At 40.8% G+C, this 24,181-nt stretch overlaps 2 protein-coding genes across 15 annotated transcripts in view; one reads left to right on the top strand and one right to left on the bottom strand.

The window, feature by feature from the left end:
* On the bottom strand, positions 1 to 18,196 carry MSANTD3 (Myb/SANT DNA binding domain containing 3). Of its 3 annotated transcripts, XM_068147504.1 has the most exons (5): positions 17,584 to 18,196; positions 17,206 to 17,378; positions 12,042 to 12,346; positions 11,900 to 11,948; positions 1 to 10,633 (listed from the first exon to the last, which is right to left on the bottom strand). In XM_068147504.1, the coding sequence occupies exons 3-5, from the start codon at positions 12,312 to 12,314 to the stop codon at positions 10,224 to 10,226; spliced, it is 732 nt and encodes a 243-aa protein (XP_068003605.1). In that variant the 5' UTR covers positions 12,315 to 12,346; positions 17,206 to 17,378; positions 17,584 to 18,196; the 3' UTR covers positions 1 to 10,223. The 3 variants fall into 3 exon arrangements, with proteins under 3 accessions (XP_068003605.1, XP_068003603.1, XP_068003604.1); XM_068147502.1 differs by having other exon boundaries at positions 11,900 to 12,346; XM_068147503.1 differs by lacking the exon at positions 17,206 to 17,378 and having other exon boundaries at positions 11,900 to 12,346.
* The window catches only part of LOC137445633 (WD repeat-containing protein 87-like), a 26,974-nt gene continuing 20,844 nt past the window's right edge, over positions 18,052 to 24,181 (top strand). For 10 of the 12 annotated variants that reach the window (XM_068147505.1, XM_068147506.1, XM_068147510.1 and 7 more), the window contains exons 1-2: positions 18,052 to 20,724; positions 21,177 to 21,207. The gene's annotated coding sequence lies outside the window, so the exon portion shown is untranslated. The remainder of the gene's footprint in view (positions 20,725 to 21,176; positions 21,208 to 24,181) is intronic. The other 2 variants (XM_068147509.1, XM_068147511.1) reach the window with 2 other exon arrangements.

Below are 24,181 nucleotides of genomic sequence, written 5' to 3' on the forward strand. Positions count from 1 at the left end.
TGATTTATTGACTTTTCTGTGAATATACAGTTTCTATTAACAATATTTAGATACATTTCTCAGAAATTCTTAATTATTTATGTTTAGTAATTTATGATTAAACATCTTACAAGAAACAAGGCACTAAAATGTACAGTTAGTCATCCTTATTACATATGCTGTGAGTTGCAGACATACAGTATATTCCCCTCACTTAGACAATTACTGAATTTCTTTCTCCAGTGGTACTTTTTGTTGCATTTCTCAGTTGTTAGGAAGTATACATTTTAGGGCCCTACTTTCTGTCTCCTTTTATTCACTGTTTCTGTAGAAAAAAAAAACAACCAACAAAATAATTTGCTATGAAAGTTAGCTACACAATAAAGATGAAAACCCCATTCCTCACATTTCTAAGGACCTGGACATACTGTAAGCTCCTTAGAGACTGAAACTATAACATGGGCATTATTTATCAATTAAAAACAACAGTGACAAAAAAAAAAAGGTTCCTTAAAGGTGCAATTCCAGAAGCTACTTCCATAGCTTTGGTGGTGTTCGAGGCACTGAAACACTAAACCAACACCAGGTGGGATGACTGAGACTGATGCCATGCTAGGAAAATCAGATTAGCCTAGTGGCTACCATTTGGTTAAAAAGAGTATCTTACATAACGTACAGGTTTTAGTGCAGTTTAAAAAGCAAACCCCAGAACCTGTTGCTAATAAAAGGCAAAGACCACAAGAGATACCATCTAATACTCCATTAAAATATTTAGTATCAGAAGGAGTGTATACATTTTCAAGTATCTTATGACAAATAGCCCAGTATTTAAGTGCTAGTTCGGTTTAAGATGCTCACAAACTATAAGCACAAACACGGCACAATGTAATTTTATATATTGCTAAAATACAACAGAATCTAATGTCACATAATAAATAACAACACAGTGTAAAGAAAGAGTGGTTTCCTATTCAACCACTTATGCAAAAATGACAGAGGAGTGCCTAGATTCTCCTTGAGATTCTCAAGCTTTTGTGCTGGCAGTATTTTAGAAGTCTGATTTTCAGTGCCTCTGCATTTAGACTGCAGTGATCTTGAGCCCCCCAGACCACACATGGAAAGATTTCCGCTTTCAGAGGTTTTCAGACTATTCTTGCAGTCTCTTTGACCAGAGGAATTCAAGTGCAATTCCACTGCTGGTGGAATATACATGCAAAAGAGAGGAAGATTCTGCAGGGTAAGAAAAAGCAATGGTGGGGAGAGAGCCTTGTGGAACAACCTCAAGCAATACCCTGGATCATTGCAAAATTAAAGGGAAAGTTACTTTAGTCCCTTGATTTCTACAAACGTAGCTGATAAGACTTCTCAAAACATGCCAACATGATGTACCATCATGAAATGGTTGTACAAGCAGAGAGGGTGATAACTCGTTTGGAAACAAATTACACTTTAAAGCATTTTTTACTTTTCTGAGTATTGTAAAAATATTTGTTAAACTGCATGAATTTTTTGGAAGTTATTCTTACTCACTTAGCACTATGAGCCACTCAAAAGCCACAGGAAGGAAAAATGTTGATGGAAACCATTATGTGATTGCTTTTGATAAGCAAAAACTATTATTTTTTTCCTTTGTAGTGGTAGCATAGGTTGGAAATGCCAGAAGATGCCCAGGGTAACTGGAGCTCCAGTGCTCCCTGGAAATTGGTGGGATCAGAAAGCGTAACCAGCATGCTCAGTTGAAAATCCAGTTCATGGTTTCTAAAGCCCATTTTGCCCAGAAGTCCTGACTGAAGAAAGCACCTCTGAAAAACAGGGCCCGTAACTGCACTGGTGCTGCTGGATGCTAAGTTGGTGGTAAAACAGCATGTACATCTTGGGACTGGAAGTTCACAAACACAACCACAAGAAGAAAGGTACGAGTAGGGCTATAGTTTCTAGTTCCATAGGAAGTAGAACAGACCAGAATGTCTCTGTACTTGAATTTCTGAATAACCAGATTTTTTTTGTTGTTGTTTTTTGGTATAATTTAAAACAAACAAACAAACAGGTAGAAAGTATAATTAAACACAAAAGCCCACATATAGGTGAAAAAAAAAAAATAGAATGAAATTTGATACATTAATTTGGTTAAATTTTTTAAATCTATCTAAATTGGGGATGAATTAACATAGTTGGCTTTACTGTTGTAATTAAGAATGTGAACTAATTTGATGGAAGTAGCAAAGACTTTGCAAAAAAGAAAGGTGAGATCATACCCGTGTGGTATTAACCACACCAGTTAACCAAATCCTAACAGAAAACTGAATGTTGGACTGGGGCTGTGTTCATGCTCTTGGTAGTTAAACACTGTTAGGGCATAATTTTGTCTCTTGTTTTGGAAGATTTTAGTATCTAATAATTTTAAAAATCAATTGCTTAGCACCCAAAGGTATTTAAAAGATCATCAAAGCAACCCACTGCAGTTACTATGGTCATACTTCTGTTTCATGTCAGGATGTGGGCTTGAGTTTTCTGTGCCATGGAGCTTGAGACACTTAGGCCCATGCTGTAAGAGAAAGGCTAAAGTTTAAGTGAGCCTTTTCTCATGCCTGATTTTCCCAGCCTGGCTCTCTGACAGCGCACTTGTGCTGGATTTTCTGCACCAGCATCAGTAACTCTGGTATTTGAACCAGAATGAGTGTGGAGATCTACACTTATCTATCAAGCATGCAGCAACATATAGCGATATGGACTGGCTTCATCAGAACTGTGGAAGTATAAACTGAAAGGAAGCAATTAATGTATCAGTGTGCAAGAGGAGTAAAAGGAAGGTATGCCACAGAAGACAGTGTTGTAATTGGCCGAGACAAAGTACCATTGTGATGGTTTGTTGATTTTATCTCTGTGACACAGTACTGGTAATTGTTCCTGCTGTCCAGAGCTCCTAGTTTTTTATATGAATTCATCCAGCACTGCCTATTTGGTAATTGGAAAAGATACAGGCACCCAGCGCCAGATAACTTGAGAACATGAGCCCCTTGCCATGGTCCACCTGATGCCACTACATGGCCAAGTGCACCCAAGTAGGAGTATTGCATTCAAGAGGAATAGGACAAAATCACTATGGGAATTCTTCTTCAAACACTAATAGCCACCAACAGAGTGTAACATAAAAGACCAGTCTAGCCTCAGAGTCCTCATGTAAGCCAGTAATTGAAAGCAAAACAAGTGCATTTTGGGAACTAATGTTGCTTTATTTGGCAAGGACTTCTCATTACACTTCATTTTAGATGAAAGTTGGAGTTAAGGCAATATTTGGATTGGATATTGTTCCTTAAGCAGAGATTGAACATCTCTATTAGACCAGCACTGATAACATCCAGCCTGCCAAAATTTCTGTCCTGGTTTAAATACCAAATCTACCCAATCACCCCCCTTATTTGTATTTGTCAGAGTCTCAGTGTGTGAGAGCATTTGCAAGATCTTTTTCAGATGAAAAGAATTTATCCTCTGTGTGTGTCAGTTCAGACCTTTTACAGTCTATAGGCTTGGTATTCAGAAGTTGTAAAGCCACAGGGTTGGGTTGAAGGATGGTCCTGTGGAAACACTTGGCTGTCTACCAGAACAAAATAATTTTTAGCAATGCTTCAGCAAGTAACAAGTCAAATTTTCAGAACTCCACAATTAAAGAGAAGCAGGATTTTTACTGCTGCATTATACTGTGATATGGAATGCATGGTAGGAACTTACACAGGGGATTCATCTGGTACATTTGTACCTTAGTAAATAATTTCAGGGCATAATTCTAAGAAAAGGGAAGAGATTTCTACATGAGCAAATAATGGACAGAGCTTGAGCAGCTTACATGTCACCTTGTTAGTGCCATATAAATTATGACTAACTTGGTGTGTAATGGCAGTTTCAGATTCAGGGCTGTCCAAGAACAGCATCTTATATCTGAGCAGAAATAGCTGAAAACTTGTGGAACACAATCAATCCCAAGTTCTGCAGAAAACCTACTTCTACTCTCTTGCCAAGAAATTTGATTAATAAGGTGCTCCAACATTTGGTCAGAAACTGAAGCACGTAAGTCTTTTGCTTCTGTACCAAATATCAAGATGAAAACAAAGAGTCTAAATCATCATTTAAAAAAACCTGCTACATAAATTAAATAAGGATGATCTAGAATCTATCTTCTTGTTACCTTATAGAGTTATTTCCCTAACTATATATATTTTACACTACATATATATAACTAGTGTAGTTTTTTATCTAGTCAGCTCTTCATCAGGAACACAACAGATTATTTCTAGTTATTTTAACTGTTATTTTTTTTTCCCCTCCCCTATTTTTCTCCCCTTTGATTTCTGTCCCATGGTTGTTTTGACAGATGGGAAACTTAAGACTTGGATAAATTAGAATATTTGGTGAAAATACTTGATTCTTAAAGAATTGACTATCCAGCAAAATTCTTTCGTACCCCGTATGAATATAACAGTTTTATAGTCCACAGTTACATGGTGGATGACCTTTTCCTTGCTGTACAGCCCATGACATTTGGCGGACAACATGCTGGACAAATTTCACCTGCCTTCCTATAGGGTGTATGCTTCCATAGCATGTGTGCCTGGGTCTCAGAAAACTGTCCAACTTCAGTTTAGTAAAGAACAAAGTCTATTCACTTTGGTGGGATTTCTACTTGATGCAGTTACTTGTACAATTTTCAGGCACTTGTTGCTGTGAATGGTATGAGAGGTGTCCAGAGTCAAAACAAGAAAGTGTAATCAGGGAAGACTATGTGGTGGAACTGTTCAATGTATGTGGCAGTGTTACCTCTTGGGGCAGCTAAGATCTGTCTTTACTCGTGACTCACTATAAAACCCTCCACATCCCCCTCTTTTTTTAAAGTTTGTTATTTGTTCAGTGTTCTTAACAGGATGAGTGATGTTGAGGGATGCCTAATCCTTTCAGCACCAGAATAGTAAAATGTTCAGAGCCACAGCTAATACTTTTTTATTTTATTGCTCTTGCTTTAGGTCCAGAAGTCTGTCCACATTTCTGTGTTCACCTTCTTAACATGTAAGAGAATCAAGATGTTTTATGAAATTCCCTGACAAAAATATTAAAAGATATATAAGAAGCAAGGTCCTTTGTAAATCAGCAGCACAGAAGTTAATCTGTGATCCTGGAAATAGAGATCACTGCTTACCTTTATAGTAAAAATGTACTATTATCCTATTTTTCTAGTTGCTAACAAATTGCCTCCTTTTTATCAAATGTACAGTGCCACCCTCTGTAATGTATTTTAAATTGTATTAACAGCAGCAGAGTATTATCCTATTATCTTGTTACTTGGTTTATTAGCCTAAATGCATTCCTTTTAGTACACATTAGTACTTAATTTGCATGGAAATATTTTTGAATGCCTAAGTAGACACAAAGTTCAGGAAGAGTGATCACATGTTAGTTTACAGTCAGCTGCTTTGAGAAAAACCCAAAAGTAATAAAAAAAAAAGACAGGTAATTGTGAAAACAACTAAGATCCATCAGTCTTACAAAAATAACTTTGAAAAAGCAGCTCAAAATATGAAATCAGAAGACCACTTGTGAGAAAATTCACTTGCCTGGAAAAAGACAACTAAATGTTATTTTAAAATGTATATGTTAATTACTCTATCCCCAAAGTAACAATGTATTAGGGTAGCAGCTTATTGTTTCAAAGTGATCATGGGAAAAAAAAAACACCTGAAGGTATGGTATTGCATGAAAGTGGGATCACACAGACTGTCAGCATAGAGATTCAGAATGAAATTTGGAAACATTATAATGTAAGTGGAGAAGAAAGAAGACGACAAACTGTAAAAGCCACTGTAACTATAAGAGAAAAAAATATGTCTGCAGAAGATCATTAAAAACCACCTGTGCAATCATGTAAATCCTTGGGCAACCGTTAAAATTTGGTATTGGAAACACACACACACAAAGATCATTAGACAAAATTCAGAACAAAGTCCTCAGCTGCACTAGATGTGGTGTAACTCAGAAAAGGATAGCGCTGAGCCACCCTTCCTTTCTGTGGTCACAGGGCTGCAAAAGGACTATTTCAACCCCCTAGTCTTGGGGGCCAAGCTTAGCCACAGCAGCTGCACCGGCTCTGTTAAGGACTGCTTCTCTGAGCAACGACTGGCCAGGAGGCTTATGTCTCTTGGCCCTGGCTAAACACATCTCTGCAGTGTAGAAAGAAGCATCACAGAGAGGATTTGTGGCAAGCAGCAAGATTTCTTGCTAATGTGACAGACCAGCCCAGCAGTCAAAGGAAGCAGTATAACAGATTGTAGTTGCTCATGTGGCAGACCAGCCTGGAGGTCAAAGGAAGCAGTATAATAGATTGTAGGATGGATTACTTCTTTGTCAAGGTAAAATCCTCAATCTGAAGAAATATCCATGGAAATCCACTGAGGCTCTTCCACTATCTAGAAAGAAGGATCTTTTGTTGTCAGGAAACCCCAAACCTAACCTCTGCAGAACCTGAGGATGTATGAAGAATCAGTATCACACAGCTTTAGCACCCTTCATTAGCTCAAGTCACAAACTGTCCTTCCAAGAATTACATGGACAAAGTGCTCTTCTCTATGCAGCCCTTTCCCTATCCTAACCTTTCTTCAAAATCCTCTTATTTCCTAGCCTGTACACAGAATCCAGAATCTATGGGCATAGAACAGGCTAACTAACCATGCTTTCTGTGGAAGGAGAAGATGACCACCAGGGAGCACCCATTTCATGCTCTGACACAGGCAATCTGGGCAAGAGAAAGGAAAGAGCAAAACAATAGCTCTGGATGAAATACCCTGCTCATACTGGTTAAAAATAAAGGGTGGAGAGAGGAAACATAGGCATAGGGAAGCAACATGAGAGAAAAAATAAAAAAATCAACAAGTGAAAAATATTGTCCCAGATAACAAGTTAGATGACCTCCAAGGAGACAGCACTGGAGCCAGGCTTGTATCATTTGGGGAGCATACAGGAATTCAGCACACTTTGCCTAGATGTTCATAGTTTCTCTTCCTAAGAACATAGAGGCTGAGAGCAATGGCCACTACATGTCAGGTATGCATTTCTTCTTACAAAGCTAAGCAGAGACCATTTTGTCCAGTGTATCTTTTGAGTTCATTCTTGCCAACAGGCATGTTTTTTCTTCTGAAAGTACTGCTGTGTATTATCTATGGAAAAACCTTGGGAAAATGCCTATATTGCTTGGCCAAATGGTTTACAGAATAAACACAATTATGTGAAAGTATTTGAATGATGTAAGCTTGAAAAAGGGAGATGAAGCAATGGATATACTGTCTGAGATGGTTATACTGCCTATAAGAAAAGTCAAAGAGAAGATAAACTCTAATATTAGAGAAAGTAATTGCAAAAACAAGAGAAATGGTAAAAGCAACATTTCTCAAGTCAGTTAAACTCTAGCACATCAAACACTTTATAAAGTCTTTAGATGGAGAAGACAAAGCCTGGCAAGGAGTTGCATTACTTAATCTTGTTAATATTTTACATTTTCCTGTCCATCTCCCAACCTTATAGCACTCAACAGTCAACCACAGATGGGAAAGCAGAAGCCTGTGCCATCAGTATCCACCTATTACCTGCATCACAAAGGCATCTTGTATCATTTGTGTTAGATGTGTTGTTCCCTTTCTTCCTCTATGCAAGTAACAATTATTCTTTCTTTCTTTCTTTCATACATTCATCTTAGATCATTCTAATTTTTCTCCTGTGACAATTTTTTTCAAATAGAAGATGCATTAAAAAGAGCCTGATGTTCAGCCTAAAACTTTTAACTTTTGGTCTAAGAGCATACACCAGAAGGTAAGGCATTGCCCACTTAACAGAGTCTGAAAATGTGCACATTTGAAGTCCTTTTTTCAATATAAAAATAAACCAAGCAATGTCAAAACTACCCTAATCTCACATTCCATGAGATTCTCCCTGGACTATTTCATACCTTCTCATAGGGCTATCTCGATCTGGATTGTCTTTCTCTTCTTGCTCTCTTCACAGTGCTGAAATTGTCTCCATTCATCACCTTTTGACACCTTAATGGTTTCAATTTCATAGTCCCAAATTACTTTCACTTAGAAGCAGTGTGGAAGGAATCTCATCATTGGTTAAGACAAATGTCTTTTCGATTCTTTTTTTCTGGATGGTGTCTGAACAATTGTCATAACCACTCAAATAACTGACTCATCTTCCAGACCACAGACTGCAACCTCAGAACAAAAAAGGTCTTCATTCCTGTTTACTTCTTTCTTTTGCCTCTACTGTTATTATACCTTCCAACAGTGTTTCTGTTCAGCAGGGAACAAAAAAAAAAAAAGCATCCATAATAACATCCTTCTTCTGAAGTCCTGTGTTTCCTTCATACAGCCAATTTCTAAGAAAACTGAATTTGCTGTCAAAATTAACTGTCTTCAGATTTCATACATGGCCTATTTTTTGGATCTTGCAGCAGCTCTGTAAATTTTTTTTTCCCTATCATAAGAAATAAATTGTACTAAATCACTCCCATTGCACTTGCTAGCGTTAGCACGTCGAAAGGAACAACACACGTACCACAGCGGTAGCCACAGTGAGCTCTGTGGTAATGGCAGTACTTGCAAAGATGAATCACTAGCAGCAAAAGCAGCTCAAGAGACAGAAACACACCCAAAAAAAAAAAAAAAGAAAAAAGAAAAAAATAGTAAAAAGGAAGAAACTCACTCCACATGAAACAAAAACATCCAGGAAAGAGATTTAACTGATAATGTACATTTTGTCACATACTCTAATGTGAATGTGTTGTTCATTGTATGGACTTGTCCTCACAAAGCATGACCTGAAAATACTTTATTGAATAACTGTATACTCATTTTTTTTTCAATGAAAATTCATGGGTTTGTTAATTTTTCTCACTGCTTCCAACAACAGTTGTACATCTTCCCACAAAACAGCTTTTCACATAGTCGAAATTCTCATGAATCTTTGCAGAGTTCTGTATTTCATGTTTTCTTAACCCTTGCACTAAGCAATTGATTGGGGAAACATTATCATTATTTGTGCTTTCCTAACATCTACTGTTCTGGACTCCCAAACTCTGTGGGGACCTTCATATAAATGCTTTCATACAAATCATGTCAATCACCCCTCACTGACAGCAAAGGCAAGAAACACATCACCGTAACACAGGACAGAACTAAAAAAACAATGCTCCAAGACAGGAACAATTCCCTGGAACTGCTTCCCACCCTATGTGAAGGAAAAGAGAGCAAGTCTTGACCTTTTCTTCTAGCTAGGGAAACGTTGAAATGCACAAGCTAGCTGCTACATCATCAAGTATTGCATAAGGAAAAGGAAGGAGAATTTGTCAGAGGACTGGCTGGCTCACTATATTGTAAGAGCTTCGTGAATTATTAAAAAGCTCTTCCCCTCATAATGACTCCAGGTGAGCAGCACATGGCACTGGCAGCAGCAGGTGACCCTCTCATTTTGGTATTGTGCTTAAATAAAAGATGGGCCTGGACACAATGGCTTTAGAGGAAGAAGTCACCTTCTTTCCACCTTCTTAAGGGTCAAGGCTCAAACAATTGAAGGGCCAGTCCATAACCACTCTCTCAGCCAGCCACCTGGAAAACATCACTGTTCTTCATAAGCAAAGGGCTCAGGTACTACAGTGGTCCTTTTGCTACTTACTTCATTTTCACACTGTTTATGAAGAACTAGTTATGAACTGTATTAACTAGAGGCAAGGTTTTTTTCCTAAGCCCCAGTATAACAATCCAACCAATACCTGTCAACTTGCTTTTGTCTCAATAACAGAGAGTGACTCCAACCCTTGCCTTCATTTGGGAAATAGCAATAAAAAGAGATAGAAATCAAAATAAACACTGTAAACTGATGTTTAAAGCTAATTTCTTAAGAACACCCAATGTAAAAGTACCTGGAATACCTTAAATTTCAAAAGGATGTTAGGGTATCCTGAGAGGGGAAGATAAGTTCACACTTTAGAACCCTGTACATGTTTGAGAGCTAAATCAGAAATACATACCAATAGCATTTCCCCCTGGGTGTACTCTACCACTGTTTCCCTATACATTAAAAATCAAGGTGTGTTCACTATCAGCCAGGCACCTATACTGGCACTGTACATTCACATTAAAACACCCTCTTTCCAGTGCATGTTACTCATAAATGTGCTCACTCAGACTGACTCTCTGCCTTTTTATGTTCTAAGGGGAATTAGGAAAGGGTCTGTTAAAGGATGATACAGGCCATTCTTTCGTGATGGTCTGCAGTTTTCTCTCCCAATACATTTTCTTTTTATTTAGCACTTCCATTTTTATCCTGTGTTCTTCTTCAGCCATCTCACACTCTCTTTCTATTTGCTGTATTTTTGCCACATGAACTTCATTCATTTGGATTAATTGCAGTTGCAAAATTGACATTTGCTGATGATGTTCCTCCTCATGCATCTTTTTCAGAGCACTTTCCTGAGATGCTTTACTCCTGTAGTTCTTATCTGCTGCTATTCTCACATCGGAACACGAAGGCTCAGGTTGGGATGTTCCTTCACATACTGGGAAATGTACCAGCTCTTTCTCTTCATCACAAAGTTCTCTATTTGAGACAACAAATGGCTCTGCAAAACAAGACGAGAAAGTATTATAGTATTCTCTTCTTTCTCCCTCAAGTGACATGAATTTGTGGTAACATAGTTACTGATGCACGCATGTAAACGTGTGACTCTGTACCATACATAATACAGTTCTGTTACAGAATACTAAGGTCTTGAACTGAACCTCTGTGGGCACTTGACAGACCTCCATGGCTATAACAGGAGCTACAGCAAACACAGACATTTAGAAGTGGGCATCTAAGTTGAGGTGAGTGAGTCTGGAGCTGAACCGTAATGTGGCTGTTTAAGACTTGCAATATTTTTTTGAAAGATGTGTCAAGTGAAGAGCTGTATCAACATGAATACCAAGAACCTGAGAGCATACTTGGATGATTACTTATTTCTTCCTTATTGCTACTGTACTTGTTGTAAATACAGTGGTGTATATTTCCAGGAAAAAATTGCAGTATTCTAACTTTGAGAAGGTTCTATCAATTGTTCTGAAATAAGAGAAACTACTTATGGAATGAAAGTTACCACTGCAGGGAAGGGTCTCAAAATACGTCCCTTTACAAATCATGATGGCTACTTATGGTAAATACAATTATGAAAGAGACATTGCAATAATGTCATCCAACAATGTTGTCTTTTGACTGTTGTCTTTTGAGCTTGGAAAGTCTTCTATGTGTGAACCTAACACAATAGCTTGCAAGAAATCACTGCGGCCACTCTCCCTTCTGCTTTTGGATTATTTCTTCTGTGCAGGCTTCCCAAAGAAAGAAGAATGTAGTGCTGAACATTTTCAGAAGGCCACTTGCCAGGACTGCAGTGTGAAATAAAACTATGCACTGTTTTTAGTCCTTGAAAACAAAGGAGGAAACACCTACAGGGAACTCTTGTAGCAGACAACTGTGCATCAATTTGCTGCTAGTGGATTTCCTTTTTTTTTTTTTTAAATGATCAGACAAGATTATCCCAGAAAAATGATACTTTATAAAGGATCAAAATGTCATTGGGACTGTTCTCTGGAAAGCCAGCATGATAGCAGCTGTGACACTTGCCACAAAGTAGCAGGTATGTCAAAAACCGATGGGAAAAAAGATTAGAAAATGAGTAACCCCCCTACTGAACTCCTGGGGGTCTAGGGAAATGCAGGGTCTTGTAATATCTTAGCTCTGAAATTACTTTACAGTCACAGCTAAGTGGAGAGATTTAGACTGCTGAAAGAGAATCACTGGCAAAATCACACACAAAACAGTACTACTTGCATCGTTACAGTAACAGTTATACCTTGACTAGAAGCATCAGGCTGATATTCAGAATCTTCTTCTGGTGGGCTCTGCAAAAAGTACATTTGCTCAGGCATTATGCTGGCAATCTTCTCTTTCCCTATGATGTGAGTATTTATAAGTGGACTAATACTTCTTTTTACCTTCTCCCGCCTCTCATGTGCCATTATCTTTTTTGTCCGTGCCTTGATATTTTCCCAGCATTTCTTTAACTGTTTGAAGTCTCTCAGTGACACGCTGGGCTGTGAATTATACTCATGAGCTAGAGCTTGCCAGGTACGTTGTTTCAGAGCGATAGTCCTTGCGTCGCTTTTTTTACACTCAAGCACGTATTTGTATTTTTCAACTAACGCAAGCAGCACACTCTTCTCGACTTCTGAGAAGTATTTAGCAGGCTTTATTATTTCGTTTTGCATTTTCTATGGATTCTCCAAGAAGCCCCAAATTCCTATGAAAACAATATTGAAAGTGGAAAAAACAAACAACAAAACACAAACAAATTAGAGCTGGTTTACAGGATCGGGAAACTGTGTTTCAGCAAATAACTCCTAAGCATAGCTTCTGATCCTAACGCACTTAATTTTCTAGAATAATTTGTCAGTAGTTCTAGGGTACATAATAAAATATTTAGGTAAGCTATAGTGTAATTACATGCCATTTTCTATTGCCACTTTAGTGGCTACATAGTTACAGAAATATACCACAATGAGAAGCTTCTTGTCTTTGTTACAATCTTCCTTGATACAAAATAATCCATATTCAATTTTGGCAGTGACTTGTTTTTAATACCTTGTTTTCCGCTTCATGACACTTTTTTACACGTGGAGAGCTTTCAAAACACTGAACTGTGGAACAAGAGCTGAAATCCAACCCTTGATAGCAGCAGGTTTGGGTTTCTTTTGGTATACAGAAGACCTCCTTCTGCCCTTACTGATAACGTACAACTAGTTTTTCCCCTCTGTCCAGAGTATTTGGAAGACATATAAGAAATGTCAGTAAGAAGTTCTATCTGTTTCTCCCTGTGTTCAGCCCTCCTTGACAGACATCCAGTAGGCAGTAGAATCCTGACCAGCACTGCAACACTGAGAAGAGGTAAAAGTTGCAAGATGATGAATTAATTTCGAAAACTAACTGAAGGTACAGGTCCTTTGCCCTTTACTGCTGACTGTGGGTGTGCACACTGCCTTACACTTGCACCGCTGGTCACCCTCAGAAGCAAGGGACCAGGCTGAAGAGTTTAGCCTCACTCAGTATGGCCACTGCACTGTACTTACAGTATATTAACAACTGCCTCTCTTCTCAAGACTAGGGCTTAAGTAAGGAAAGGAAAAGGGTAGCTGATAAAAGGAATTCTTAGCCATTAAAAAAAAAAAGTTAGTAAACTAGTGATCTTTAAATTATTAACAGATGACTGCTTCAAAATGTATTTTTTCTTTTGTCTTTCCACACTTCTTTCCCTGTTTCTTCTCATGACACTGTGTAGCCCAAATTACTTTTAAATTTTGGGCAGAAACTTCTGGATAATTAAGTAGAAAAGGGGGAAGCAATGTTGTCTCAGCTCATATTTCTTCTAGTTTTATCCACAAAACTCAGAGATGAAACCTTCCCTCATAACATTACTTGAAGATGCAATAGGTATCACCAGCAAATTTCTTGTCAGTATTTTTTTCCTTAACTCAACTGTACTAGCCTTTTCTTCCTTATAATTCCTTTCCTCCAAGTGTCTTAATACTTACAATTATTCTTACCTCTTTCAGAGAGGGAAGCTACTTATATTTATAATGAAAGTTAACAGACAAGCTAGTATCAGAAAGAGAAACCAACTCTGACAGAAGAACGGGAGCTTTCTTAAATAGCTCATAAAATATGGCAAACGCCAGCAAAAATAGAGAGTAGTCAAAGAACAGAGGAGACAGCAGAACAAATCCTAGAGTAGCAAAACTGGGACAAAGCACACAGAAAGAAGTAGTAGTCTGAGGTTACTTGATGTATGTTGTCAATAGCAGTTGGTTAGTTGTACCCCTACTGAAAAAAACAACACATTCAGTTTGTACTTTCTGTCACTGCTCAACTGGATAATCACTGGGCAAGTATTGACTGGACAGCTGGCACATAAGTGGTTCCTGGCTAGTTCTCGGGTCTTTTACCAAGTGCTGGTGTTATGAGGACTCAGGAGTGCGGGACTTTTTGTAACAGATAGGATTCAGGAGACAAAGGGAAAGATGCATAGGAAACCAGTTCTGCTGCTCACAGAACAGCTCATTTATTTTGCAAAAAAAGAAACAGGTGGAAGAAGAGAGAGAGATGGGTGGCTGAGGATAAGGAATAGTTCCCTTACCCAGCATTTTCTCCATCACACTCAAGTTATTTATTACTCCCTGGGAAAACTTAGTCACCCCATGTGTTGGTAACAGGAATTCTTAAAACGCCTATAATCCCACAGAACAAACTAAGTGAATGTACACAAACTTGAAAGTATCATATGCCAACCATTATAATGGCTATGTATAATAGAGGAGAACATCTGCTTCAGAAGTTGCTTAAATGAAAAACTACATTAAAAAAAGAAAAAAGGCAGAAAGTTAATAAATGGACATTCTAACAAAGAGACACTAAAAACTGGCAGCTTTGGTACATGAAACAACTCTCAAAACACATAAAATAAAGAGACCTATAAGGAAACAGGTTCTATCTACCTATCAGTTTCCCTTTCCATACTTATCAAACCACTCCAAACCATCCAGCTGCTTTGGGCAGCTGCTGAAATGAAATTCTTGGGACTAAGTATTGATGCTTCAATCTGTCTTTGCCTCCATTTCACTGAGGAAGAGGATGAAAAGCAGTCGCACCAGCAAGTCATAAGGTCCAATAGCTTATGCCCCTAAAAAAAATGGATGAGACTCTTGTATGGTGAGAAGTGTCTGATTCTGCCTTTCACTGATGCATGTAAATCTTATTTGTAGATTTGAAAAGGTGTGAGAATCTCAGATGACATGTTTGTCTGAAAAAAAACCCCTTTAATTAGACAAACAATGGATTTTTAAGAATTTTGAAGACTAAGTTACAAAAGTTAAACAACAATACTGGGACTTCTAGATTCCAAGCTCTAAATACTTAGCTACACAGACTGGCTGAGATCACCTGATATCAGCAAATATTTAAATCACTTCCCAATATGACTTCATATATTTTAATGACCTGTGGATTAGGAAAAAAGCTCATCTTTTTATGGATGGAGGCATAGCAAACCCTTAAGTATCACTTTCACACCACACCATTGTTTATTACTATTATTTTTACTGTGGTAGCATCTGAGGCCCCCATTTATAAGCTCAAATACTGCACATTTAAGAAGGGAAATGCAGGTCCTTCTCTGAGAAGAATATAAAGTATTAGTCTTCCCTTCCCCCATATACATTCCTAATTATTTTTCCCAACATAACACACTGCACTTTCGTCCTTTCTATGAAAAAGCCAGGATTATGATCTAGGATGCATAAAAGAACTCAAAAACTGGTGAGAGCAGTTTAATACACTTTTAACTAAACACAGAAGAAAAGAATTCTTGGGGATTCTTTTCCAACTTTTATTTGCTTAACCTCCTTGCTTCAGTATATTAATAGATAGAATATTAATATATTCTGTTCAATTAGATGAACAGAAAACTCTCTGAGATGTCAGAGAACTTAGAATCCTAAGAAGTTTCATCAAAACACCATTTCCCTCTCTTTTTCAACTTCTGGCAGCCCACTGGCTCCTCTGTGTAATATGAGAAAGGGCTCTGAAAAGCCCAAACAATTTCCATTTCAAGGCTAAAAGATTGTTCCAGTACATATGCCCAAGATATAATTCAGCTTGTAGGAATCAATGCTGAAATGGAAGCATTTTTCTATGTATTGCTCTTACAATAAACAGGATTGATTTGGGAATGTGTAGGCACATGAAGACAGTTGCACAGAAAATTCTAAGAAACAAAGAACAGAAAGCTTCTCCCACTCTTACAGGTGCCCAGGCTCTACGACATGTGCAGTAAGGAAGTGATCTATCTTAAATATCTTCTCCTGACATGGCTCAATTCACTGCTTGCCTTAAAACAAATAACAGTACAAATTACTTGTGCTCTCACACAAACTGTTATTGCTTTACAATAACATCTCCTTTTTTACACTGAAATGTTGTGTGGCATTCTTCTTTTAAAGACCATAAGACATGAATATCTTGGGAAAAAAACTCTACGAGTGAAGCAGCGCACATATGCTCATAAATATGTATATATGTATTATTTTGCTTGCACACATCTAAACATACATTCAAACTCCCACCAGTTGCAAAGGAATCCATTAAAAAATAATCACTTTGGGTTGGCATGTGTGATCATTTTCAGTCCCCTGAATATTTTTCTTTAGACACAAGAAAGTGCAAAGAGAAAGTTATGGTGGAAGGCTTAACCCCAATACTAAGGTTACACTAACCAAACCCAAGGAAGACCAGTTTACTAGCAAACTGGTCACTTATGGTGTGAAAATGGAATTAATTTACCAATGCCAACGGGATTATTACCAGAAACAGTTAAGGACTGGGAAAAAAAAGAATATTTATTTATCCAACCTGAACTGCAGATGAAGCTTTAAGCACAGTCAGTAATTAACAGCATTGAAAATCAATAACACTGTCCTTTTCAGACAGTGTTTGAGGGTGAAAGAAAGGCATGGAAATGCAATGATCCAGACTAGTCACAACAACAGGTTTGTATTTCATTTGAATGACAGAACCAGCAATAAACAGTGTCCTTGTTCCTCAAATGTTAGGTTTTCCTCACAGAGCTTCCATCCGTGTTCTAGGCCTGACCCTGTCTACCTTGAGATTTGAAATCACTAGGTAATTAGGTGACTATTACAAATATGTGAAAGATCTATATGAAAATTGTGTTACACTTAATCAGATTTGAAAAAATACTCTCTGGGTACCTTTTCCCCCTCCCCTGGTTTAATACAAATTAATAGTTATGGATCATCTGGCAAATTAACAAAATAATATGCTAGTGAAAATTCACAGTACTTTGCCTAAATTTCTCCTGGTAAATGTTATGTATGTATTATATACACATTTGCACACGTGTATTTTTAAAGAAGATATATAATATTACGTTTGACATACACACGCAGATAAATATATTGTAAGCGGGTCATCCCGCTACTTATGGAGGACATCCAAACCAGTTTGTGCAAAGAAAGGTAATGGACGCAGGTTGTTATTTCGAATGATTGTCTGATATTAATCAAAAATAGGCATAAACAGGAATCCTACCAGACTCTCCTGCACCCGAACTTCTCAAACATTAACTCGAGCTTGTTTTTATTTCCTCGCTAGCTCCTCTTCTGCTTGAACGAGAAAGGAGAGCAGGTCCCGGCTCGACAAAGAAGACCGCTCCACCCAGGGCGGGCATGCAGGCTGCGGCTGAGGCGCGGATTCAGGGACATCTGCCGCGGCAGAGGAACGGCAAACGGTCACGCTGTCACCCAGCGCCCGCGGGGACCGCACTCTGCGGTGTCGGCAGGCACAACCCCACCCTACAGCCCCCCGGTTTCTCCCTTCTCGTAACAAAGCGCCGTCGGTGGCTGCCAGCGGCTCCCCTCCCCTCTCCTGCTCCCCCCCGCGCTGGGCAGCCGGGCCTGCCTCCCTCACCTCCTCGCCGGCAGGTCGCCGCCACTCCTTCAGCTTCCCGCAAAGCCCGCGCTGGATTTCCGCCTCTCCAGAGTACAGGCGGCGCGGTACCAGCTTCTCCCACGGGAGGGCCAGCTGGCGGGGCCCGGCACGTTGCGGGGTAGAACCGCTCCGGTGGATCCTGAGCCTTCAGGTCGCTGCGCGGAGGTAAGTGTGCTCTGGGGAGCGACGTGCAAATACCCACCGGCCGCCAGGAAGAGCGCAGGCAGCCCCGTCGGCACCCGGCACCGGCCTGCGGGCGGAGCTCCGGAGCTGCACGTCACCGACACGGCACCCCGCTTCTCATTCCCGCGTCCCCGGTAGGGAGCGGGGCGTAGATCTCCGTTGCCGGCCGCCAGTCCCCGTGCGGCTGCAGCACACGCCAGCTCGGGCTTTACCTCCGACAGTGCCTGGCGGCGCCACGCGCCTGGGCACTAGCGCCCCCAGCGGTGGCTGGGGCAGGCGGGCAGCGGTTGCCGTGCCGAGGTTGCCGCGTCGGTCGCCCGCCGCACCCCGTCTCCTCCCACCGGCGCGGAGCTCTGGCTTCTCGCTACTCTACCGTCTCTACTCTACCGGCCGAGTTCCCCGCAACCCTTCCGTGCTTAGCGTGACGTAGTTCCTGCCCGCCCGGTGCGCCCCGGGCCCTGGCGCCGGCGGCATCTGGTAGTGTAACGGCGGCCGCGCGCGAGCGGCGGGTGAGGGGCATGTGCTGTATGACCCTCAGTCCCCTCCCCTCCGCGGTGGCCTGAGGGGCGGCGGGGAGCCAAGAGCCGCGGCTGTTGAGAGGAGCTTATGTGGCAGCTGAGGGTGCCGGTGGCCGCTGGGTTCCAGCGCCCTCGGCTCCTCCGGGTGTTGCCCGCTCCTGAGCCGGGGTAATTCGGGTGCAGCGGCGGCTGGGAGGTTTCTCCGTCCCCTGGGAGCAGGTGTCTGTCCGCTCGCCGGCGAACTGGAAGCGTTGGCAAGTCCATCCTCCCGCGGCGCACTGGGTCAGCTCCGCGGGGACCCGGAGCTCGTCTCCCTTTCTCGGTTCCTCTGTTCGCGAGGGGTTTGTTGCTTCGGTCCCCTCCTCACCACTGCGGTCCGTGCGGGTGCGCATTTTCCTTCTCAAGACCTCACCGTGTTGTTGTTGCGGAGGCGTAATGTGGGCTCTGCTCGGCGGGCTGTGACTGCTGCCTGTCATCTACCCCAGCCCATGTACGCTTCGGTCCCAGGGGAAAAAAGGGAGAAGCTTGAAAGAGTTGGTTACTTTTGTGTCGGGGTATGCGTAATCCTCTGATGGCTTTGTGCTAACTGAGGAGAAAGCTTTTGGAGAAGAATTGTTTGGGTGATTATAGTGTGGGTTTTTTTCTTTTTTCCTTTTTTTTTTTTTTTCCCCAGGCTGTGGTTTTGTTCTTAGTTGTATGATCATTTGCCTGGAGGTTTAAAGGTCAAATGTAACTGAAGTTTATACACAAATTAAAATCGGAATCTACATGACTCTTAAGTCGGTGGAATGAGAACATAAATGATATTGTGAATCTAAAACAATAGTTTACAATCTTTTTGCGGTTTTTGTAGCATTTCTTTATCATCTAAAGATCAATTATGGACCCTGAAGCTAAGGAAAAGAAGCAAGTAAACCCTTTCTACTGCAATGTGAGTATTCCTTACAGAAAATTGTAACTAATACACAATAACTGGTAGAAAAAAGTTGGACTAAAGCAAGCATGACTTTTTTCTTTCTCTTGAGCAAAATTTGTAAGTAACACTGGAGCTGAACTTACTTGACCGTCATGCTGTGTGTGTGGAATCAACTTATTAAAATGAATAAATATGTTTCTAAACAAAGACAGTCTTTAAAAGGGAAAATGAAACTGCAGCTCGTGTTCAGGAATTAAAAAAACCCCAGCACCAAAACCCCAAAACCCAACCAACCTGAAAAAAACCACAAACCAACAACCCCAGACAACACAATTTATTCAGTTTATTGCTGTTGATTTAAGCATCTTGGGTCTTTTAGAGGAGAAAATACTGGGACTGCTTTTGTTCATTCATGTGAATTTTAATCCAGCGAGCTTCTGTTCTGAACTGTCCCATTCATAAACTGGATGTAACTGGAAGTAACTGGAAAACTTCATGTGCATGTGAGTAAGCCAGGCCCCAAAGTGGTCAGAGTAAGCATGTTAGTTTGGGTGTAGCACTGAGGAGAACTGGCTCCTCTTAGATGTACTGGCTTCTTACAATTGTGCCATGCCTCTGTTTCAGACTTGGTTGTATTGTGTGGGGAAGATCTTGGATCTGTCTTACCAACACGAAAAATATGCTCTGTTCTGGAGATATCAAAAATGTAATGATTCACATGATTGTGATAATGGAGCCCTCAATGCAGGAAGGACATGGACCTGATGGAATGGGTCCAGAGGAAGGCCATGAAAATGATCAGGGGGTTGGAGCACCTCTGCTACAAAGACAGGCTGAGAGAGCTGGTATCATTCAGCCTGGAATAGAGGAGGCTCTGGGGAAACCTAATAGGGGCATTCCAGTACCTGAAGGGGACCTACAAGGGTGGAAAGAGTTTACAGAGGCCTATAGTGATAGGATGAGGGGCAGTGGCTTCAAACTAGAGAAGAGTAGATGTAGATTGGATGTTAGGAACAAATTCTTTACCATGAGGGTAGTAGAACATTGGAACAGGTTGCCTGGGAAGGTGGTTGGGGCCCTGTCCCTGGAGATATCTCAAAGTGAGGCTTGACAGGGCTCTGGGCAACCTGATCTAGTTGAGGATGCCCCTGCTTACTGCAGAGGGGGTTGGACTAGGTGACCTTTGAAGGTCCTTTCCAACTCTGAGCATTCTATGATTCTACTGTTCTATGATTCCTTTTCATTATGCTGTATTTGTGGGGGGGATGTCATGGTTTGGGGCCTCATGAGGAAAAGTTACAAAGGCTGCTTTAGTTTGTCTTTTGAAGAATAGTGCTTTTGTAGAACTTACCCATACTGTCATTTCAAGAGCATATTTGTTTTTTTCTCTTGGTTTGTGTGCAGGGCTAGAAATACTTAAACCCTTAACCTAGATTTGCAAAATCTCATGTGCTTCTGCATTAAACTTGGGAGACTCACTTCCTTGGATTCAAACCCAAGGTGGTAAGATGAGTTTTTGAATGTGCTTTTTATCAGATTTTACAGATTTGTTTAGCAATAGAATATAGGTTTGAAATAATATTTTTTAATGGAGTTTTAAAATGTGACATTTTAGATATTTGGCTAGCTTTGTTGCTTTACTCTTTTGTTTACTGCACAATAAAGTTTTGTACCTTAGTCCCATCAGAAAATGTCGTTACAACTTTGTCTTTTATTCTGGATCGGAAGAGGCAATGCTTGAGAATATGTGGCTGTTAATAAATGCAAAATGGAATTGTTTAAATCATGGACAGTCTAGGAAATAAAAGATTTATGTCTCTTCCAAGTTTTGTGTAATTATCTGTTCACCTGAGATAACCTGTAGGGTTGGTGTTAAAGTAATAAAATATTTGCGTTGTTGTATTTTGAATCTTAAGTCTCTGTCTTCCTTCTTGGTTGATGGCTCGGTAACATAGGTTGAAGAAGCATTGAAAGCTCATGGCTTTGGTAAGTGCAAGAGTTTTTGCTTCTTACTCTGTTCTATGCATGCACTTTTCTCCTCACCCCAATGTAGTTATGAAACAAACAAGAAAAATACTTTCTCAAGACCCGTGCTTTAGGACCTTGTGCGGTTTTGAGCTAGAACAGAATCAATTCTCCCTTCAGTGATAGTACTTCTCAGCTCAGTCTCTTCAAAGTGACTGTGATTTCTGACATGAATGAATTATTTTTCCAGTGTTTGCTTCTAGAAGTGTTAATGCTTGATGTGTATGGTTACCATTAAGGGGTAGTGTATAGAATGGCTCTTGCTTATACTTGCTTGTATAGAAGCCAAGGTCTCTGCTAAATTGTGTTCCAGGTTGGAGTGCTGTAAATGACAAGGTCATGAGTAAAAGGTCACAGTGTCAACAAGGAGCAGATAGGGTGGGTGACCCAAGCCTGACCAATAAGGTATTCCACTCCATGTGCCTTTTACTTGGTATAAAGTTGAGGAATCACAAGGGTCAAGTTCTTCTATGGCTGGTGTGTTGAGAAGGACCCAGGTGGCCAAGAAGGCCAATGGCATCCTGGCCTGTATTAGGAATAGTGTGGCCAGCAGGAGCAGGGAAGTCATTGTGCCCCTGTACTCTGCATTGGTTAGGCCGCACCTTGAGTACTGTGTCCAGTTCTGGGCCCCTCAGTTTAAGAAGGACATTGAAACACTTGAACGTGTCCAGAGAAGGGCAACAAGGCTGGGGAGAGGCCTTGAGCACAAGCCCTACGAGGAGAGGCTGAGGGAGCTGGGATTGTTTAGCCTGGAGAAGAGGAGGCTCAGGGGTGACCTCATTGCCCTCTGCAACTACCTGAAGGGTGGTTGTAGCCAGGAAGGGGTTGGTCTCTTCTCCCAGGCAACCAGCACCAGAACAAGGGGACATGGTCTCAAGCTGCGCCGGGGGAAGTTTAGGGTCGAGGTGAGGAGGAAGTTCTTCACCGAGCGAGTCATTCGTCATTGGAATATGCTGCCCAGGGAGGTGGTGGAGTCGCCATCCCTGAAGGTGTTCAAGAGGAGATTGGATGTGGCACTTGGTGCCATGGTCTAGTCATGGGTCTGTGGTGACAGGTTGGACTTGATGATACTTGAGGTCTCTTCCAACCTTGGCTATAATGTGATACTGTAGCTCTGTTCTTCTGCCTTTGATCCCTATCTGTGAGTTTGTGAATCCAGTTTCTAAATCCAGGTCTAGAATCCCATTCCTGTGTGCCATTGAGTTTGGCCTGGACTGTGGGGGAGTTTGATACTGGTTTTGTATGTACTTTGCTATTTTCTGATTACTACATTTTATTGTTAACTATTTCATTATAGCTGCTGTAGATGTTTTCCAATCTATAGTCTTATTTCCTTTCTCTTCCTTTTCTGGGATGGGAGAGGGGTTGATAAGAGAGCATCTGTCATTCATTTAGTGGCCAGCCCACCCTTAATCCATGACACATCTGTCTTGTGTCTTTTATTGACCTACTTGTCCAGTCAATATTATGAACAAGAGGTATTCAAAGTTTATTAAAAAATGCCAACTGCAAAACACCTACATTAAGGTTTTCAGAATCCTTAAAGGATTCCAGACCTTAGAGACCTTCAAGATTGAAAATACATTTTTAAAAAACTATACTTCTTAAAGCATGTAGAAATACTTTTTCTGTATATACTTTTTGGTTTTTAAAAGAAGTTATTAAAAATGCCTTAATTAGCATAAGCAAAATACTTTCAATATGGTTAATATATCATTAAACCTTCCCCATGTCTTTATGAATGGATCTAGTTCCAGAAGAAACAAAGTTTTCTTATTTCCATTTTGTGATGCATCAAAATGCATTTACAGAATTCTGTGGTGCTCTGCTCCTAGAAATTGATTTGCAAGTTGTGGCCCAATATATACATAGTCATTGCAGCTGCCCAATCTGGCCTCTTTTGTGTGGATTGTGATTAATTATTTAGCTCTTGGCTACTGCTGGTTTAAGAACTGGCTGGATGGTGGCTGGGCCCAGGGAGTGGTGCTGAATGGTGTCACTTCCAATTGTTGGCCAGTCACTAATGGTGTCCCCCAGGGATCAGTGTTGGGCCCCATCCTGTTTAATATCTTTACTGATGATCTGGGTGAGGGATTGAGTCCACCATTAGTAAGTTTGCAGATGACACCAAGTTGGGAGCAAGTGTTAATCTGTTTGAAGTCAGGAAGGCTCTGCAGAGGGACTTTGACAGGCTGGATAGATGGGCAGAGTCCAACGGCATGAGATTTAACATGTCTAAGTGCCAGGTTCCACACTTTGGCCACAACAACCCCATGCAGAGCTACAGGCTTGTGATAGAGTGGCTGGAGAGTGGCCAGGCAGAAATGGACCTGGGAGTACAGATTGACAGCTGACTGAACATGAGCCTGCAGTGTGCCCAGGTGGCCAATAAGGGCAATGGCATCCTGTATCAGGAATAGTGTAGCCAGCAGGTGTAGGGAAGTCATTGTACCCCTGTACTCAGCACTGGTTAGGCCACACCTTGAGTACTGTGTCAAGTTCTGGGACATCTTTTAAGAAAGATGTTGAGATGCTGGAATGTGTCCAGAGAAGGGCAACAAAGCTGCTGAGGGCTTTGGAGTATAAGCCCTATGAGGAGCAGCTGAGGAAGCTGGGGTTGTTTAGCCTGGAGAAGAGGAGGGTCGGGGGAGACTTTATTGTTCTCTACAACTATCTCAAAGGAGGTTGTAGCCAGGGGGCGTTGGTCTCTTCTCCCAGGCAGCCAGTCCCAGACAGGACACAGTCTCAAGCTGTGCAGGGGGAAGTTTAGGCTCCAGGTGAGGAGAATGTTCTTCACAGAAAGAGTGATTGGCCACTGGAATGTGCTGCCCAGGGTGGTGGTGGAGTTACCATCCCTTGAAGTGTTTAAAAAAAGACTGGATGAGACATTTAGTGATTAGATGGTGTTGGGTGATAGGTTGGCTTGATGATCTCC

Source organism: Melanerpes formicivorus, unplaced genomic scaffold, assembly GCF_026170545.1.
Source record: "Melanerpes formicivorus ecotype bairdi unplaced genomic scaffold, bMelFor1.0.p_v2 SCAF_15, whole genome shotgun sequence".
Classification (NCBI taxonomy): domain Eukaryota; kingdom Metazoa; phylum Chordata; class Aves; order Piciformes; family Picidae; genus Melanerpes; species Melanerpes formicivorus.

What these genes read in the sequence shown, in the direction of transcription:
- MSANTD3 (XM_068147503.1), bottom strand. Translation starts at nt 12,314, where the DNA reads ATGCAAAACGAAATAATAAAGCCTGCTAAATACTTCTCAGAAGTCGAG. An exon ending in GCCTGATGCTTCTAGTCAAG is followed by an intron (nt 10,634 to 11,899) that starts GTATAACTGTTA and finishes CTTGTTTTGCAG; the next exon opens with AGCCATTTGTTGTCTCAAAT.